Genomic DNA, 21,764 nt, shown 5'->3' with positions numbered 1-21,764 from the left:
GACGACACTTGAAATTTGCTAAAGCATCTATAAAGACAGCCTTCATGCTTTCAATGTGGAACTAGCCACAGCAAGACAGAAGTTCTTCTCAAACATTATAAACAGTAACCTAAACCTAAACAACACTCGTACTCTTTTTGCTATTGTAGAGAGACTAACAAACCCCCCCAAGTCAGATTCCCAGTGAAATGATCTCAGACAGCAAATGCAATGAGTTTGCTTCCTTCTTTTCTGAAAAAGCTAAATAATATCAATAACGTGATTAGCACATCCTCAAGTTATGCAGAGGTCAGACAGATTTGACCGCAATTTCAAAACAAAGTTACTATGTCTGTTTTTGAAGAAATTGATAAAATTTTGGAAAAAGATAGTACTGCACCTTAAATTGTCAACTTGCTACCTTGACACACATTCACATCCTTTTTCAAAAGTGTGTTTATCTCTTATAAGTGGTGAACACCTCACTTCTCTCTGGGACTTTTCGAAACTCCCTGAAAACTGACGAACAACTACTTAAACTCAAATGGATACCTGGACAATTTTCAATTTGGTTTCCGACCGTATCACAGCAGAGACAGCGCTCATAAAGATAATAAATTATATTCCCATTATTCTGATTCTGGCAAAATATCAAACTGGGTCAGGCTTTGTGAGATAGTTCTCAAATGGTTCAGGTCATACTCAGAAGGGAGAGGTTACTTTGTAAGTATAGGAGAGCTGAACTCTAAATGGACGTCCATGACAAGTGGAGTCCCACAAGGCTCAATTCTTGTGCTGCTCTTGTTTAGCCTGTATATGCTCCCACTAAGTCAAATAATGAGAAAGAACCAAATTGCATATCACAGCTGTGCTGATAATACCCAGATTTGCCTAGCCTTATTGCCAAATGACTACAGCCCCATTGATTCCCTCTGCCAATGCATTGATGAAATTAACAGTTGGATGTGCCAGAACTTTCTTCAGTTAAACAAGGAGAAAACTGAAGTCACTGCATTTGGGAACAAAGAGGAAGTTCTTAAGGTGAATGCATACCTTGACTCTAAGGGTCAAACAACTAAAAATCAAGTCAAGAATCTTGGTGTGATTCTGGAGTCAGACCTAAGTTTCAGTAGTCATGTCAAGCAGTAACTAAATCAGCATACTATCATCTCAAAAACATTGCAAGAATTAGATGTTTTGTTTCCATTCAAAACTTGGAGAAACTTGTTTATACCTTCCCAAGAAGACCGTTAGACAGCTGCAGCTCATCCAAAACACTGCTGCCAGGATTCTGACTAGAACCAGAAAATCTGAGCATATCACACCAGTCCTCAGGTCATTACTGTAAAGGAGCAAACGAGACGAGAAGTGGGCAGATCCAAATGCAAACTTTTATTAAAAAGAGACGTGGTCACACAGAGGGTCAATACCAGCAAACAGATACAAACAGGGCAAGACACAAGAGCAATCCAGGTACAGGCAATTGGCGATGAATGTAATCCAAGGGGTGAAGCAAACAGGGAATCCAAACAGACAGTCAATAGTTCAGATGAGGTGCGAACAGAGTCTGCAACAGTAAGACAAAGGGTTAACCCTCAAGGGGCAATGAATGAAGGACAGGCTGAAGACAGACAAGATGAGATAAACTAGGCTAGGAACAAGACTTGTATAACCAGACTTGAAACAAGACTAAACTAAACTCAGAAAACTTGAAATGGCTCCGTAATGTGGCTAAAACTCAGAGAGTGCTAAACGCTAGACAAGGTCTAGCTAGCTGGTCCTTAGCTGGTTTATGCTGGATCCGGACCAGCACATGACCAGCTAAGAACCAGCATAAACCAGCAAAGGACCAGCATAAACCAGCTAAAATCAGCATCCCAGCTTCAAAACCTACCTAACGAGCATATGCTGTTTTTTCAACAGTGAATACTCAGTCCTGAATGATGGTGACAGCCTCGTATTTATACAGTGTGAGTGGATGCAGCTGTTGTGCATAAACAGTGAAGTGGAGCATGGGAAACGCAGTCCAGGGTGTAGCAGTGCAACAGTCTGTGCAGTGCGAGTGTCAACAAAATGGCAAGGCGACCTCTGGTGGCGAGCAGAATGAAGATCATGGACAGGATTCGTGACACTTACACTGGATTCCAGTTACATTTAGGACTGATTTTAAAGTACCATAACTCGTTTATAAACCACTACATTTTCTAGGACCTAAATATATTGCAGTTATGCTCACTGAATATAAACCCAACAGACCACTCAGATCATTAGGACTGAGTCAATTAGAAATACCAAGAGTTCACACAAAACAAAGGGGAATCTGCTTTAGCTATTATGCTGCCCGCAGTTGGAATCAGCTTCAAGAAGAGATCAGATGTGCTAAAACATTAGCTACATTTAAATCTAGACTCAAAACTCATCTGTTTAGCTGTGCATTTACTAAATGAGTACTGCGCTATGGCGGAACTGATTGCTATATATTTTATGTATAATTTTTTATTCTTACTAGTTTTAATAAATTTCAAATCAGTTTTTAAATCATTTTAAATGTTCTTAAAATCTTTGTTTTTATTGTTGTGATTACTTTTTTATAATGATTTTAATTACTTTCATGCACAGAACTTTGAATTACAATTGTGTATGAAATGTGCTATATAAATAAAAATGCCTTGCCCATGATGTAATGATGCTGTTTGTACAGTACAGCTTATGACAGCTGTACATTTTATATAAAATTAAAATCACTTAATTAAAAACATTTTAACTGGTAACATGCATGGAATATGCATGAACTCATCTGAGCTTAGTAATTAGGACTGTATTAGCTTACATTTGATTTACCCATTACAATAATCTTTTTACAGTTACTGCTATCATAAAAATACAGTTACTTGTAGGTTTAAAATTTCACACGAAGCACATTTAATGTCCAGCTACAAATATATATTCATATTCTATTGTGCGCCCTTTGTTTTGTGTGCATATTCCCTTGTGTAATCCTTGCAGAACTAAAGAACAAATCAAACATAAAAGTAACTCAGAAAACTAATGAAGTAGCCTATGAAAACAGTGTGTTTCTCACTCTCAATTTCTGCTGCAGATGAAGTTGAGTTTCTGAGATTCAGGAAGGCTGATCCAGCGCTGATCTCCTCCAGACTGAACTGCTCCTTTTCTGTTTTCAAGTTTGCAGTTTTCCCGTGTCGTTCCGTTCCCTGGAGCCCAGTTGTGATAGCACACGATCTCTCCACTCACCCAGAGCCACATGTTCATGATGCAGTAGTTGTGTAAACCCAACCACACCGCCACAGTAGACGCCCGTTTAACCACGTTCATCACACCACGCTGAATCTCTTCTGAATGAACCGAGACCAGATCCACATGATTCTGTCTGCAGTAACTCAGAGCTTCAGACCACGTCAGATTCTCTTTGATCAGGATCACTTCAGAATCAAAGTCTGGACACAAAACAAACCACAAGCAGAAACTAGAGAGAGATTGATCAAAAACAACATGCAGAACAAACAGTGTGGATAAATTTGTCATGTCAGACATGTAGCGTGAACTTTAAGAGATCTGGAGGTGATGATGGATTGTGTGTGTTTTGTGAGGATCTACTCACCTTCATGACACACAAAAGGATATTTATAGTTCCAAGGGATGTCATTCCATTGTCCCTGAGCATTCGGTTCAATCACTGTACAGTTTTCAGCACCTCCCATATTATTAGGTTCAATAGGGTTCCAGTATCTGAATGAGGAGTCACTCTGATCTGACCACTGCCATGAGTCTCTGAACAGACCGATCCAAATATATGATCCAGATAAGTGTCTATCGTTAATGAGCTGTTCAACCTGTTGATTCTCATTCTGGTTTCTCACACTGACCAGATCAATGTGATTCTGTCTGCAGTAACTCTGAGCGTCTCTCCACTTCATCATCTGATTGACAAGGACGAGTCCTGCATTTGCTTTAAGAAAACCAAAGCAAAAAAATCAGTTCATTATTCTTACTCTGCTTTATGGTTTGGACATGAATGGGAGCAGTGGTGGAAATATCAGAAATATATAATTCAAAGATTTGAACTGCTTCTACTGCTGGTGATATTGAATATTCACAATCTTAAAAATATTTTACATTCTGATATTTTACATTAAACTCCATTCTGTTTGGCTGAAACATGCATTCAAATCATCTCAGTTACGTATGGTAATGCTCATTCCCTGATGGAGTGAACATTGTGTCGTGTATACTACATGTGGAGCATCAATCCAATACAAGAGTTCACATGTGGCAACCTATTTTGTATTGGGTTCTAATAGCAAGTTCCTCCTCCGAACATGGCTATGTGAAATGTGCAAGAATGATGAAAGGAGTAGTTCAGGGTTCACCTGGGGAAGCTTACTGAACTGAAGAAGGGTAATCACCCAAAAGGGAAGCGCTATAGCAAGTTCTACACCATACCAGTTTCCTGGAGGGGGCTCTGTCCTGCATAAAGGTGCTTACCATTGCAGGTGGAAAGTTTCTGGAGACCCCTTGGTCGCTTCCAGTGACCATAGATGGAAGTTCCAGAGGTCTGAGCATGGGTGCCAGATTGTGCCCTTCCCCTGTGAAAGGAAGTTCTTTCTCAGAGAAATGTGCCAGGAAGGGATTGATAATAGGAGCATGAGCTCTGAGATCCAGGTTATATTGGGCCAAACTGGGCTTCCAGAAGAATCTGTTCTGTATCCTCCCTGACAATGTCTGTGCAATAAGGCTCACTGGGGGATAAGCCACTCGGTCAGCTGTGTGCCAATGCATCTGTACCGAGGGGGGCACATGCTTGCCCTGAACTAAGGCCGAAACCTTTTCAGGGCCCAAAGCATTAGGTCCAGCAGAGTGACCACGGCTGAGGATGCCATATGCCCCAGGACCCTTGGTACATATCGGGGGGCCGCTGTACTGAATATGAGTGCTCTCATGCACTTCAGCACTGACTATGCACATTCTTAAGAAAGATGTGAAGTCACAGTGACCGAGTCCACACAGAGAAAAGAGAAACCATGGTCTGAGGAGAGTTTACTCTTTTCCCAGATGACCTGAAGACCTAATTGAGCCAGGTGGTTGAGAACCACATCCCTGAGAGTGCAAACCGAACCTTTTGAGAATGCATATGCCCACTTCCCCGAGAGGGGCAAGTGCAGCCTCTGCAACCTTTGTGAAGGTGCTGGGTGACAGGGATAGGCCACAGGGAGAACCTTGTACTGATGAGCCCAACCTCGAAGATGAGACAGGACCGAGACATGACAGTACGCGTCCTTCAGGTCTAATGCCACAAACCAATGGCCATGGCGTGCAGGGTGGACTCAGCTTGTCAGGAAGCCATGTAAGCCTTTGCCCGGAAAGGACTTACAGGCCCTGGAGGGGAGCGGCCTCATACCTGGAAGTAGAAAAACCAGAATGGGAAGCAGTCGAGGTGAGCCGCGGCTTCGCGTAAAAGCAAAACATGAACCAACAACAAGTGCTTCATCAGTGTGAGCATAGCCCAGCACTAAATGCAACGATCATGTTGATCATTTTGGGGAGGTAAGCTGCAGCCAGGACACGGAAAGAAAGGCATGTTTAACAAATCCCAACTGCGCTGAGAAATTGCTCTTCAAGATTACCGTTGAAGCACCCAGGGGAACTCTCGCAACACTGTTTGAGAAGGGAGAGACTGCTGCTTGTGTCATAGATCCAATGATGAAGAGGTGAATGGTGCAGTTTCTCACAGAGAGACGCTGCATTCGGCTCTGAAGAACAGGACAAGCGAGCAGATGCCACGCAGGCCTATTTATACCAGGATGCCTGGAGTGTGGCCAGCTATGCAAATTCTGCACACACAATTTCATTGGCCTTTTGTCAAAATTTTTTTTAGAGGTTTTTGGGCTCCCAAGAGTGATGCTTAGTGCTGTACACTTGACACAACGTCGGAGTGAACGACAGGGAACCAGGTTAATCTACATATGAAAAACAAAGCCCTTGTAGGTTTGTCAAGATACTGAAGGCTGAAAATATCAAGCTGAATCACCTCTAGTCACTGTAAAAAGATCTTTATGCTCTTTAATGGTACGTTTTTCCATTGTGACAAATTATCAGATGGACAACAAATGATCAAAGTGTGTTCAGTGAATTAAGTCTTTTTTTTTGGCAAATATTATGTTGAAACAAATTTTGTCAACACTGAAAGTGAGACAAATATCCAATCTCTACGAAAGTTGTGATCAAATTAAATATTCATACTGTTTAATGTTCAATTACAATGTGGTATATGGTGCATAAAGAACTCACTGTTGTTGCAGATGAAAGGTTGGGTATTACTACATGGTATATCATGCCATTGTCCATTTGTCATCATAGCACAATCATCTGTGCCTTCTGGTTGTCCAGTAGCCCAGTTCAGATAGAGCGCAGGTTCACCTGAAGACCACTGCCATTTATAACGACTCGTCTTATGCAGCCCAATGTAGACATACAAAAGACTTCCAACATTCACACTCTTCTTCAGCTCGTTCATGTCGTTTATGTTGTCAACGGTGGCCAGATCTGTGTAATTCTCTCTGCAGTATCTCTGAGCTTCAGTCCAGTTCTTCCTCTCATTTATAAAGTGATACTGACGCTGAACACATTCAGATACGGAGCAGAGAGCTGTGAAAGAGAGACTTTGCTTTAATGCTTTTCATAACAGGATCAAACCGAATGAAACTAGAAACCATAAATAAAACCACAAACACACTCACCAGTGAGAAGAAGAATGAAAAATAGATTTTGGTCCATTTCTGAAGAAGAAAAATACAGATAAACTCAGATTTCAAATGTTCACAGATTAATTTTGGTCTAAAACATGATTTCATCAATAATTAAAAATCCATCTGAACAGGAACATAAATGCACCGTACACAATGGTTAAGACAATATTAACATGTCAGAGTCTAATTCTACTTAAAGAATGAAGATGTGAGTTGTTCTTACTTTAGAGGTCGTGTGTTTCTGTCCTGAGTCTGATGTTTCTGTCTGCAGCTTTAGTGTGATTATTATATCTGCTCTCATCCCTCATTCAGCGTCACATCATTTGTTTATTACTCTAAAAAAACCCTTTTTCTTTCTCTTCCTCATTGATGTGTTTTTCTGATATTTTCTCTGTTGCTCTGTAATGTTGTTATGTTCTGGACGTGTGTTAATTTGAATATGGTGGAGACAGAGGGTCTGTACAGTTTGTTCCTGTATGCACACCGTCTGATGACACATGCAAATGAAAAACCTACAGCAGCGACACTACAACTATCTGCACAGGTGATGTTGCTTCCTTTTCATATGATGTAAACTCACAATTTTATAAACAAGGTTATATTGTGCACCTTTTTATTCATAATTTCGCATAATTGTAAGTTATATTTAGCTTAACCTTAAGTGTTTAATAATACATTAATTCGCAAACATGTTCTAACATTCAAACCATACTATTGCAAAGAGACTATGTACCTGAACTCAACTGACAAACATGTCATGGTAATGTAGTGAGGTCCCTTGAAGAAAACATAAGTTCAGAAGGTGATATGGCCCCTTTAAGAGCGAAAAAAAGGTGAACATCTCAGTAATCTGGCTCATTTGACTTACAATAAGAGAACAGGAACTGGCAGGAACCTCTTGCTACAAACTTTGCTTGAGAGAATCGTTTGTCTGATGTCATCTTATTTACCTTAAATGCTAAATACAATGTACTGCACCTTAGGTTTTCACGTGATGCTATGTCAGAACCTAGGATCAGCCTATTTTAAACAGTTTCTTAAATTTGTAATCCTTCAAGTGTTACCAAGATTTTCTTTTCATTTTCTGTCAAATTCTAAAATTTTCCTGTTAACTCTAAAGACTTTTTTTGGATAAATAATAAAAGACATTTTGTCTTTTATCATTATTAGGGGCCAAGCACCGAAGGTGCAACGGCACCTATTGTATCCGTTGGAGTTATTATTCTTCCTCTTCCGCCGCAAGTCTATGGCAGCCCATAGAACCGCTTGTGGGAAAGTTGTATAATTTTGCACACTGATAGAGGACAGTCCAAACATTAACCATAGCAAGTTTGGAGTCTCTAACTCAAACTCTCTAGCGCCACCACTTGTCCAAACTTTCAAAAGATTTATGCTAATAACGTTTGAACCGTAAGCCACACAACAAAAATTCTTTCTTCCTCTGATTCCTTGGCTTATGCCGAGTCGAATGGACACCAAAATTCAAAAATCGCAAGGTTTAGTTTTTTTCGCTATTCTCAATTGTTCGTAAAACCTTCTTTTTCGAACTCGTCCTAGACTGTTCATATGATTTGCACCAAATTTGACTCGGATCATCCTCGGACCATGCTGTCAAAAAGTTATGAATTTTGCTTCGATACACGAAACCGTTTTCGTTTAGCGCATCAACAAATTTGCTGGAAAGTTGCCAAGCTACATCTGAGGCTGTATCTCTGCAAAGCCATGACATATTGACAGCAAATTTTATATGTGCTATTATCACCACACCCTGACCATACCACATCAATTCAGAAGTAATACACCATTTATTAAACATTAATAATGAAATTTTCAAAAATGCTAATAACTTGTGATTGCATTAGCCTAATGTAATAAAACTGGTCTCAAAATATTCCTTGGGTCATGCCGACAACATACATACCAATTGTACCATACTTGGCCGAACTTCCTTTCCGCCATTTTGATTAATGTACAAAACCTACTTGTTCGTACTCCTCCTAGACTGCTGATCGGATTTTCACCAAAATTGAGTCAGATCATCTTCGGACTGTCCTGACTCAAAGTTATGGATTTCGTGTTGATAGAGTAAACCATTTTCGTACAGCGCCACTGCAGATTTTAGGCTTGATGCCAAAATGATTCTGAGGCTGTATCTCTGTAAAGCTTTGGCATAATGACACCAAAATTTGTGTGTCATTGTCACCTCACACAGAACACATCACATCAATTTGAAAACAGCACCACCTATTGGTCAAAAGTGATAAGCCATTAAATTATAATTATTGGTTGTATTTATGACTTTTCAGCCATTTCAACTGATATCATCCTAAAATGACTTTAGTTACTCATTGTTACAGTCGGTCTGTTCCTCCTTGCCATGCTTAGCTCCTCATTCTGCCTCTGTTGTGCTTGGCCCCGCAATTGCTGCTTGCAGCTATATTTATTATTATTCTTATTATTATGAAAGGACACGTCAGAAATGACAAGAAGTGACATGGGGGTGGGATCAGGAAAGGCCCCAAGTAGGGATTCGAACCCAAGACAGTGCTGCCCACAAAGCTATCGGCATCAACATCTTTGAAGGATATATAAGAGAATATAACAATATATGTGCTATATAATGCATTGTGACAAATTGCCATTAATTTTCTGTACAAATCTTCACTGAAATGTCATGAAACTTGATACAGACAGAGTGTTGGGCATTGTGAAGAAGTATGAATAGAAATCTTGCTGTGAGATTTGAAGGAATTTAAAAAAAGAATTTATAAATGTAAAAGAGTGGTCAATGCAATATCACAGACTTTGCCATTCACAGACTTTGTCATTAATTTTCTGTACAAATGTTGAGTGAAATGTCATGAAACTTGATACAGACAGAGTGTTGGGCATTGTGAAGAAGTATGAATAGAAATCTTGCTGTGAGATTTGAAGGAATTTAAATAATGAATTTATAAATGTGAAAGAATAGTCAGTGCAATGTCACAGACTTTGTCATTCATTTTCAGTAGAAATGTTGAGTGAAATGTCATGAAACTTGATACAGACAGAGTGTTGGGCATTGTGAAGAAGTGTGCATCGAAATCTTGCTGTGAGATTTGAAGGAATTTAAAAAATGAATTATAAATGTAAAAGAATAGTCAGTGCAATGTCACAGACTGTTCCATGAATTTTCTGCACAAATGTTGAGTGAAATCTTGTGAAACTTGATACAGACAGAGTGTTGGGCATTGTGAAGAAGTATGAATAGAAATCTTGCTGTGAGATTTGAAGGAATTTAAAAAATGAATTTATAAATGTAAAAGAGTGGTCAGTGCAATGTCACAGACTTTGTCATTCATTTTCAGTAGAAATGTTGAGTGAAATGTCATGAAACTTGATACAGACAGAGTGTTGGGCATTGTGAAGAAGTGTGCATAGAAATCTTGCTGTGAGATTTGAAGGAATTTAAAAAAAGAATTTATAAATGTAAAAGAGTGGTCAGTGCAATGTCACAGACTTGTCCATTCACAGACTTTGTCATTAATTTTCTGTACAAATGTTGAATGAAATGTCGTGAAACTTGATACAGACAGAGTGTTGGGCATTGTGAAGAAGTATGAATAGAAATCTTGCTGTGAGATTTGAAGGAATTTAAATAATGAATTTATAAATGTGAAAGAATAGTCAGTGCAATGTCACAGACTTTGTCATTCATTTTCTGTAGAAATGTTGAGTGAAATGTCATGAAACTTGATACAGACAGAGTGTTGGGCATTGTGAAGAAGTGTGCATCGAAATCTTGCTGTGAGATTTGAAGGAATTTAAAAAAGAATTTATAAATGTAAAAGAGTGGTCAGTGCAATGTCACAGACTTTGCCATTCACAGACTTTGTCATTAATTTTCTGTACAAATCTTGAATGAAATGTCGTGAAACTTGATACAGACAGAGTGTTGGGCATTGTGAAGAAGTGTGCATCGAAATCTTGCTGTGAGATTTGAAGGAATTTAAATAATGAATTTATAAATGTGAAAGAATAGTCAGTGCAATGTCACAGACTTTGTCATTCATTTTCAGTAGAAATGTTGAGTGAAATGTCATGAAACTTGATACAGACAGAGTGTTGGGCATTGTGAAGAAGTGTGCATCGAAATCTTGCTGTGAGATTTGAAGGAATTTAAAAAATGAATTTATAAATGTAAAAGAATAGTCAGTGCAATGTCACAGACTGTGCCATGAATTTTCTGCACAAATGTTGAGTGAAATCTTGTGAAACTTGATACAGACAGAGTGTTGGGCATTGTGAAGAAGTGTGAATAGAAATCTTGCTGTGCCATTTGAAGGAATTTAAAAAATGAATTTATAAATGTAAAAGAATAGTCAGTGCAATGTCACAGACTTTGTCATTCATTTTCAGTAGAAATGTTGAGTGAAATCTCGTGAAACTTGATACAGACAGAGTGTTGGGCATTGTGAAGAAGTCTGAATCGAAATGTTGCTGTGCGATTTGAAGGAATTTAAATAAGGCATGTATAAATGTGAAAGAATAGTCAGTGCAATGTCACAGACTTTGTATGAATAGAAAATGTCCTGTTAACTGTGAACACTTTTTTTTGGATCAATGATAAAAAAAAAACATTTTGCCTTTTATCGTTCTTATTATTATGAAAGGACACATCAGAAATGACAAGAAGCAGCAATATATATGTTATATAATGCAGTGTGACAGACTGCCTTTCATTTTCTTTACAAATTCTACACTAAAACATCGTGAACACAGATAGAGACATGATTGTTCAGAAAAAGAATTTATTGAAATGTTCATGGTAACTCTGAAGAAATTTTAATAATGCATGTAGAAAAAAGGAACAAACATTAAGTGTTAGAATGTATTTGAACAAACTTTATTTTTTCAGAAAACTTCACAGTATAATGTATTTGAATGTAATATAAGTGTATCTTCTATAATGTACAATATAAATACGTTTTGTAAATACTTTTCCCCTGTTTTCGGGCACATTTAATTTTTAACCTTTGAAATATAGATGTTCGTCAGCTTTTTGGCCGCTTCGTGTCTCTGTACCGTAATTCTGCTAATAGACGTGCAGCGGTACCCAGATGGCGGCTCTGCTCAGTAAAGTTTTTGACATCGGTTTCTTTTTGTTTGTTTTAGGCTGTTTTCCCAGTGTGGCGGTTGAGTAGATCTTATTTTTTTTTTTTTTTGGGTTGTAGTTGGGTCTAGATTTAGAGACCATGCCTGAACACTGTGTAGCTCTGCAAAACAGTCCTTTTTCAGGGTTTTTAGTGTGTGTGTGAGCGAGAGAGAATGAAAGAATCCAAGTAGACTCTAATGTAATATTCATATAGTGTTTCTTCAACTTATTAAAATACCTTTACCGTCACTATCTGTTTCTGCTTCTCTATAGGGCTGGACAATAAATCGATATCAATATATTTCGCGATATATTTTTTTATTCAATAACGGTGATACGATTTTTAAACCCATTTCCGATATTTCGATATACATTTGCATATATATATGCACTGGAAAAAGTGTCTGTGACCCGTTAAAATATTAACATTTGTTTTCCGGGATTAATTTTACATGCGCAAAAAGCAGCAAACAGCAGAACATGATTCACATGGACACGTCGCATCGCCTGCAGCGCTTCTGCCAATGGAGAAAAACATCATAAAGCTAGACTATATATATATACTGAATGAATAGATAAATATTTTTACTTAAAACAAACAAACAAAAAAAAGTGCAAGTAGCTAGTATGCAGAGTTTTGGTTCATTTTTGTGCTGCGCGAAAGGAAGACGGCTGAAAGCGGCATCCTATTTCTCTTTGTTACAAACAGCAAACCGTTTACAGTTACGATTATCTGCAAAGAGTCGTTTGTTAGAAGGAAAAAATCGAGTGATGGCGCCGCGCGCACACACAATCAGCCAAACATATAAGGGGAAACAAATCACACTGCTTAATCGTTATCAACGTAATGCCGTGATATTATGCCAAACATTTATTTATGTGGGTATTGTAATGCGTGAACTACAAAACCAGGTTTACATAATAAATAATATTTGAATATTCAAATACATCTTGAATACGGAGACATTTGGATTTGTGTCATATGAGAGACCCGATGTTAGTTTCAGTTTCGCTTTAGCCTAAGTGGTTTGGTTTTGGCTTGTCGCCAGCTTCTTATATTTTTCATTCTTGTTCTTTTCTAAATACTGTTAAATTATTAGGATTTTTTTGTGGAGTGAGGGGAACTAAAATAGCCTAGCCTATGTTTATAGTGTATTGTAAATATTTCGCGTCGACACCAGGTCTTTCTGAATGTAATAATAAAATGCGACTTAACGTTATAGGCCTACGCGATTTATCTTTTTTCCCTCAAAAATGCAATTTCATTTTATTTTAACCATCCAGAAAACGTTTTAAATTATTTTGATTACTGAATTACTGAAAAAAGATCTTTTAAACCGTTTAACTGATTGTATTAATCGGTCAAAATTCTTCTGTCGGTTAACGGTTAACCGGTTAAAATGAGCATTCTTAATCAACACTCAACAATGTTCCGGTCAGAGCAATGTGTTTTTGTTGTCGCTCACTCTTTATTTATTTTATTGTATTATTTTTGTTTCTTTATCCTGGCTGAAGCAGTTTGTTTGTTGTTTCAATTTATATGAATATTCAGCCTGTTCTAGTTTAAATGGAAATATATTATTGTTAATAAGATGAGTCTGGGAATTTTATTTATTTGATAGTTTATTTCACATTTCTTGTTTGTAAAGGCTAAATACAAATAAAACGTGAACCTTATTTTTCTTGTACTGTTTTTATTTAAAAAAATAATAATTTTAATAGGAGGAGCCTGGAGGTATAGACTGCAAATTCAGTTTGCAGACATTTGTAGGTACAGACATCCATTGTGTGTGTCCTCGGCAGTTTTTTCCTGAGGCTTTTTAATATTGTCCTTATCGATATCGGAATTATATCGTATCGACCGAAATTATCGTGATATAATTTTTTGCCATATCGTCCAGCCCTACTTCTCTATCATATTTATAGTGTGTGATTTGCAAAATTCCTATCATAGCCTACACCTCATATGGTTATGGTTGCGCTTTTGTCCAAAGTGACATAAATACAAAACAATATAATACTTAAATTTAACAGGGAACAGATTGAGATGTTGGTCAGATTATAGCTAATAAGGAGAACAGCAAAAATGAACAACGTCAATTCAGTCAATGGCATAATGAAATAAACAATGAAAATGAGGGAAAACAGCAATGATAAACAATGTCAATTCAAGCAAAATATAATAACAGCATGGTAAGACTACATTAAGGAGAATATCAGTAATGAACAACAATGTCAAATTAATCAACAGCCAAATGAAAATAGAATAAAACTATACAAACCATAACGCATTAGAAGTGCTTAATGAAGTAAGTCCATGTTGTAAGTCTTTAGACCCTCTTAAAAGACCCAATACTATCACAGGAACGGAGATATTCATTATATTACTGTTAATTAAATGCGTTGACAGCTCATTACACCTGCCAAACAGATTACACTGAGTGGAGCGGGTGACCGGTCCAAGATGGCGGCCCTACGTCTCGTCAGCCCCAGTAGGGAGTATCGGTCGATGCGGCGCCTGCTCTCTCTATATGTCTATGTGTGATGTCGTTTAACTTAAAAGCATCGGTAGAATTTTATGTGATTGAGTCATTTAGTTGGTGGCGTGGCAATATTTATGGGAAATGTAATATTGTTTATTTTGACCTAATACCCCCCCCATGCTACAGTAAGAAGACCACAGTCAAACAATAACATACAGTCTTATTTAATTGAATTTCTGGCTGGTTTGTTCTTAAACAACACAGTTCAAGCTAACATATCTAAACATTAATAATTATCATCTTTATTATTATTTGAAGGGCACTGATAGATAATTTACAATGAGATCAAAGGTTATGTATTAGTTTACCAGTTAGTGGAGCCAGAAGATTCAACATTTAAATAAATGCATAAATAAAAAAAATCTAAACTTGGACAAAAAGTAGTGTTTGATCATTACTAATTATATATCCAAATGACAAATATCAGTCTGAAAACATCAGTAACTTGGGATTGAGCGAACCAGTTTGTTTATATGTAGGGTGGCTAAACAAGCATTGAGTGGTGAAAGTGGCATTATATTTGATGTGATTTATTCCTTCATTAATCTGCCTGTATTCTTTGGATTTTAAATGTGTTTTTTTCCAAACTTATATACTGCTTTCATTAAAAATAATAGAATTCAGGGAATTGTTTACAAGAGGTATGAAAATACACTGAAATTATACACTTTTTTTTTTTTTTTTTTCCCCTGGTGAAAGAAATGCATAAATGAAGAAAAAAAGTCAAAATATTTAATGTCACAGACATATATTTACTCAGTAATTAGAGCCAAATTACAGGAGGGTAAAAATGACTTCAGAAAGATGGCGGCATCATGTTATTTTTACTCCTTTAGTTTGCTCCATTAGTAAAATTTGTAAATTTTAGTAATCTTTTTTGCATTATATGCCAATGGTGACAATTCAAACAAGTGGTAAAAAGCACTTTTTAATTCTTTTCCCAAGTTTACAAACCTGTAAATCAGGATTTATTAAAGATATTTTAATGTATTTGTAGCGTCTGGACCAATCAGACATACATTAATTGTTACATTTAACAAATAGTCTTTAAACACAACAGGCCAGCTACATGCCCCAGGCACAGCCTCCAGAGAGTTTAAAGGCATCAACCCCTCTCTCTTCTCTCCTCTCTTCACTTTCTCCTTCGTCTGCAACATCTTCCGATTGCTGCCCGTGTGCAGGAACCCACGGGGAGCCTTCAAGCCATCAAGACTTTCAGAGACTGCATTTGGACACTTGTTCGACGACCAAGGCAATGCAAGTATCGTACATTTAACTAAACAAAACAGAGGTTTAGTATAAGCTGTAGACAGCACTGATGGTTTCTCTCAGGTGGTTAACTGACTCTTTTCATAGCTTCATTTCCTTGTTTCTCTCTAACTGCTTCTCACTGACCATTCCCCCATGTATGAGTGATTTTATGTTTGTTGTTTAGATTAGTTCTGTGTTAGTCCTTCGTTAATAAACTATTGTGCACAAATTACATGAGTTTTGATTCTGATTCTGCCTTGCAAATTAATGTCCCTTTACGATTCCGATTCGAGCTACATGCTCTAATGCAATGGTACTTTAAGAAAGTTATTTTCTGTGGCCAAGAAAATATCATTTCTTAGAGTTGATATAAAGATTATACTGAATGTTCGCTGGGCGAACAGATTAGTTGATGGAAAATTGATTCTGCTACAGTTACTACTGGCAGCTGATATAAGTAATTGTAATTAATCATAATTAATTGTAATTGTTTATATACATTTCCCTTTGAGCTAAATTCGCTACATATTTTTAGATTTGGGTGCTTAACAGACTTTTTGTTTGGTATCTTAATTTTAATAAATCTTAATAAATTAATACAAATCTTAATTGTTGAACGGTACGAAAATTTCACTCATCAAATACAAAATGTGGGTCACTTTGCATTGAGCTGATGGTTTCTTTTAAAGAGGAATGTCTAAAGAACAAATAATGTTGAAATTGGAAATCAATCCCTTTTCTCTCTTTCAAAACAATGGAATAGAAAATATCTGAGTGCCATAATTTTCCCCTGAAGTTTGCATGCCTGTATATCAACAAGTTTTAAAGATGTCTTAATATGATTTATTCCAAAATTTTCTTTTGGTATCTTCATTTTTAAGGCTCTCTCCAATATTTTGAATTTGGACTGCAGTACCTATTTCAGCCGCTAGCTGTCAATCTCACATACTGCACCTTTAGGATGGTCATGAACAGACTTTAAAGCTGTAAAGACAATGCAACACACAACACAAACTGAAACCGTAATATAGATAGTAATAAGTGCAAGTAAAATTAGCATAATATGAAAGAATAAATAATATGTATGAGTATAGAAGATAAAATAATTCTTGTTTTCTGCTTAAAACAAGCAAAATATCTCCCAGTGGGAAAAGAAATATAATCTTGTTTAGCCTTTGAATTAAGATTATTTTTACCCCATTGGCAGATAATTATTAATCTTGTTTTAAGCAAAACCTAACAAAATTTGGATATTTTTTTTCATATTATACATTTTTTTTGTAATATCTTATTTTATCTTACTTGTCAAGTAAACACACATCCTGGTTAACCCTTGTATGGCGTTCGGGTCTGTGGGACCTGTTTTCACTTTTTGTCAAAAGAAAAATGATACGCAAAATAATTTTCTCAAGCTCATACTCATTGGCCTTGGCTTATTTTCTGTGAAGAACATATATCAGAACAAATGTTCAATGACCGTTCACTGTACACCTCCCCTACACACTTATATTACACACAGGATGTTCGTTTCCACTGGACCCGGGGCCAGTAAAAGAGTGGAAATTTTAGGTTCTGTGTAACTTCATTCTGTTTCCCTATTGTCTGGGCCTGCTATTAGTATGTGTATGTGTTAGTATGTGTGTGAGAGAGCGTCTGTGAGAGTGTGAGTGTGAGTTGTGCTTCTGCCCCTGCCATTCCCACACAAGGCTGTCGCACTTTAATTCATAAATGTAATCTAACAAAGGAAAAGGGCAAATATTAGCAAAAAGTTCTGTTTATATTGCTTGTAAATGGGATGACGTAAACATCTGTTGAGTATTTTAACATAATTTATAAATTGTGTTGAATTAAAAACCCAATGGGTTCAGCGGGTTCACCAGACCCACGAACACTGGCTGAGTACCAAAAATATGAACACCATACAAGGGTTAAAGAAATTTTAGATATTTATACTTAAAAAAAGACAAAAATAGTAAGGAAGATTTTTTTTTTTTTTTTTTTTTCGCAGACAGACAAAAACCAGACAGAGAATAAGACACAGAGAACCCTTAACTCTTCTTTCAGCTTCTTTTAATCATTAAACACATCAAAATATTCTGTCATCATGAGTTAAAGCATACATTTCTGAGGGGATCATTTAGTTCAGCGTGTCAGAGCAGCAGTCTACGTATAATTGGTTTTCTCGTTTTTGTTTTCAAAACAAAAGAATAAATGATTGGTTTATGCAATATTTACAAATCTAATATGGTTTTGTTGAATACAATATCAACAAAACCAAATCAAAAAATTAAAGGTCTTTTTTGAACAAAGCGCGTTTTAGTACACCGGAAGCTCTCTGCTGCCGCAGAAGGTTTTCACTTGAGACGGGCGTAAACAGGCTAATCAGGAGAAATGGCATCGGTGCTGGAGAACTGCACCGGATTGATTGTAAACATGGTAAACTGGGCAACATATTCAGATATTTCTGCTGCCTTAGCGTCTTCTGGAACAAAAAGAGGACATGCAGTGGCAAATATAAAAAAGTTTCTTGGCGACCGCAACCTGAGAAACAGGGGTCGTTTGACGGATGAACATCTGGAGGTGGCAGTGGCCAGTGCTATTCGAGAGGTAGGCTACGTATATTTTTATATTACTGTCTGCTGCTGCTACTACTACTAATTAAGAAATCTATTCGGTTTGCCAGATATGATTTCACTGGCTGACATGTCCAATTTTGTTATTTTTTACAGACCAGACCCTCCTTTGACCGGCTACCATGCTCCAAAGGGCCTCGGCGCTTCAGAACAGCGTGTGGGAGCAGCACTGAGGCTTGTCAATCAACCTGCTCACCAAGCTCGTTTACAGGTGTTTTTAGTGAAGAGAGAGAATGCTTTATAATGTTTTATTTGTACTGTACTATGTGCACGTATGTTGTATTTTTAAATATTTTTTTAAACCTTAATCAACCATGAAACTCACTACAAAGATTGCCATTTACTCTCCCAGGGAGCATGGAACTTGAACCCAGTTCCATACCATGCTGAATATTTTGGTCACAAAATGCACATTGACCAAAATGAGAAACTCGTAATGTTTGGAGTTACACATGTGATCGCAGTTGATGGATACAGCTTCGAAATCGTTGGGCATGCAACAATGCCTATCAAGAAAAACCTTACCATCTATGAGGAGGTATACAGGTTAGTTGGAATGGACAAAAACAAATAAACAAAAAAAATATTAAGACCTCTGTTATTAGACACCAAGACATTGAAATACTACTTGTTATTAAATCTGTATATTTGATAGTAATTAAACTCAGTGTGTGTTTGTATTATAATAATTGTGTTTTTTAAGCTTTTAGAATTGTAACAATTTTACGCAATGATTTTCATACTGTTTTTCAGACCAGCAGTTCTATCCAATAGAATGTGGGACCAAGTACGTGTTGACTTTGGGCAAAAAATTTATGTATGTCTGTTTGCAGGAGATCCTGTCAGCATACTGATATAATACAGACAGGGAGCCTTATAAACAGACACCTTCAACAAAGGCAAGTAGTTATTTTTATAACTTGCCTTATTATTTTTTACAATCCTCTTGTTGGTCCCAGATAAGTAAATATATGTTTTTGATGCAGCTATTCAATATGAATAAAATTGTTGGACTAAGATCATTACTTAATTTAACACAGAACCACAGGATTGAACGACTATGGCCTGAGATAAACAACCGGGTCAACTACTCTCTGAAGGAGGCATTAATTCAGCTAACAGACCGAGAAGTGCTAGACATGGAGGATCTCATTAGTCACTACTGTGTGTCTGAGCTTGTCTGCCAGATGGGACGCATTGGTGTTGAAAGAGTAGTGAACTCCTGGAATGCCCATAGAATTCCTGGTATTTTATTTTATTTTATAATATTTCAAATATATATATATGTATATATATATATATATATATATATATATATATATATATTTATATTATTTATTTTTTTTTTTTTTCACATATTAATTATATTTAACTACTTAGGTAGAGGTGTTCCAAATGCCCTAGGGCAGGGATCCTCAAATCTGGCCCACGAGATCCACTTTCCTGCAGAGTTTAGCTCTAACCCCAATCAAACCCACCTGAACATGCTAATCAGTGTCTTCAGGATCATTAGAAAATCACAGGTAGGGGAGTTTGATCAGGGTTGGAGATAAACTCTGCAGCGCATTGGACCTCCAGGGTAAGATTTGAGGAACCCTGCCCTAGGGGAAAGTGGTTGTTTTAAAAAGATGAGTGAAGACCTGCTACCCAATTCCACAGCCACTGCTAACTTGTACTTTGAAGAGATGGGATCCTCACTGACCACACCAACAACATTTGGCATCTACCCGTTCTCAACAGAAGAGGACTGTGCACATGCTGAGAAATCCTTCGTTGAACAATTTCCTGACCTGCCCATTATGTACAACAGTGTAGCTCACAACAACTACAGAAACTTTTAGGAGGCAGTTATGTGCCTCATTAATGTAACTCACAGTATTCCAATGCTTAAAGAGTTGAGGTTTGTGTTTCTTGTACTCTTTGTAACAGTTGATTTAATTCTTTCCATTATAAGTCTAATGTTATAGACTAAAAAGTTAATTAAATGGTCTTAATATATTAATGTTTCAAGTTCTTGATAATTCTGCTTACAACAAGCAGGTAGTTTGAGTGGGGCGAAATAAACCAGCATGTACCGTACTTGCTTATAACATTTATTAAATGTCATTAAACAATGTCACACTCCAATTGTAACATTCCTTTTTTGTCTGTTTGCAACATTTAAAACTACAGAACAATTTTACCAAGTTACTAGAGAAAAAGATTTGGGTTTGTGTTTTTACAACTTATAACTTTTTTTAAACTACTTTCTTGAACAGTTGAACAGAACTTTTTGTGGTCTGCATAAGCTGCAGCACTGTTGTACTAGATTTATTGAAACATTTATGGGTGTTTTGTAATTACAACTCTCTGATAATATCTACAACGGTTGACAGGCCAGCGATCCTAACAATGTTTAGCAGTGAACACTCAGGCCGACACTTTAAGCTCTGATTGGAGTTCAGTGCCCACTCCTCAATACAAGCTCTGCAACCAATGATGCTCCGGCAACATTCTGACAGCATCGGCTCATTGATGATGTCTGTAAAAACATGGAGGATATGTATTAAAATACCAGACTTTTTAGGAATGTTGTACACATTTGTTACCTGGTCCACTAATGATCCAATAAGTGGGCCTGAGCTAATATTAATATTTTAAGAAAATGTATTGATCTTCAATAATAAAAAACAAAACAAAACAAAACAAAAAAAAACAGTCAAATTACTGATTGGAAATGTATTAGTGTAAATATTTGGAACAAATAAAACAATTTCATTATCTGAGAATTTTACAGCATGTACATCATTCTTCATGTTTAAGATGTTGATTACTAGGTCATTTCAGGTTGCCAATTTGAAAACAGAGTCTGGACACTGCAATTACATACACATTCAGAATTTTTTATAAACACTAAAGTGTGTAGCAAATTGGGTAAAATTTTATTTAAAGGGGTGTTTATAAAATCGTCCTGAAACCTTCATGTCATGAAACCTTTACACGTTGTGAATAAGATGTTATGCATGATTATGACAACTTGTCATGACAACTTGACATTACCAAGATAACAGGACTTATAAATCTGTCATAAACCTGATTATCATGAAGCCATTTTAATTGCCATGAATATTTTTCTGATTACTTTCGGTAGAACAAGCAGAATGCCACTTGGATTGGAATACTTTAGTTGAGGTCAAGAAAAAAATAAATAAATTATATATATATATGGGGCTAATCGTTAGCCCCATCATCTGGGAGATGGATGAAGACATCCGCAGCACCACTCTCCAGGAAGCTGCTCTGCCGGAATGTCCAGAAGGCAAGATCTTTGTCCCTCTCGCCCTACGTCAAGACCTTCTGGACACAGCTCATCGGTCTCTGGGCTCTGGACACCCTGGCAGCCAACGGACCCTCTCGCTCTTACAATCTCGTTACTGGTGGCCCAGTATGCGCCAGGATACCATCAGGTACATCCAGAGCT

At 37.0% G+C, this 21,764-nt stretch overlaps 1 protein-coding gene across 4 annotated transcripts in view; it reads right to left on the bottom strand.

The window, feature by feature from the left end:
• Positions 1–21,764, bottom strand: part of LOC127164533 (macrophage mannose receptor 1) — a 44,418-nt gene that overhangs the window by 6,282 nt on the left and 16,372 nt on the right. The window contains exons 1-5 of one of the 4 annotated variants that reach the window (XM_051108511.1): positions 6,967–7,007; positions 6,735–6,773; positions 6,286–6,642; positions 3,599–3,946; positions 553–3,434 (exon numbers count right to left, since the gene is read on the bottom strand). The exons of 1 other annotated variant lie outside the window; for it this stretch is intronic. In XM_051108511.1, coding sequence (XP_050964468.1) covers positions 3,064–3,434; positions 3,599–3,946; positions 6,286–6,642; positions 6,735–6,771 — 1,113 coding nt within the window. In that variant the 5' untranslated portion in view covers positions 6,772–6,773; positions 6,967–7,007 and the 3' untranslated portion in view covers positions 553–3,063. Of the gene's footprint in view, positions 1–552; positions 3,435–3,598; positions 3,947–6,285; positions 6,643–6,734; positions 6,774–6,966; positions 7,008–21,764 lie in introns of those variants that run through there. 2 more of the 4 variants (XM_051108512.1, XM_051108508.1) reach the window with 2 other exon arrangements.

The sequence above is a fragment of the Labeo rohita genome, chromosome 4 (genome assembly GCF_022985175.1).
Source record: "Labeo rohita strain BAU-BD-2019 chromosome 4, IGBB_LRoh.1.0, whole genome shotgun sequence".
Taxonomy (NCBI): domain Eukaryota; kingdom Metazoa; phylum Chordata; class Actinopteri; order Cypriniformes; family Cyprinidae; genus Labeo; species Labeo rohita.
Note: the sequence above shows the minus strand (reverse complement) of the source record. Positions and strands in the feature narration are given on the sequence as shown.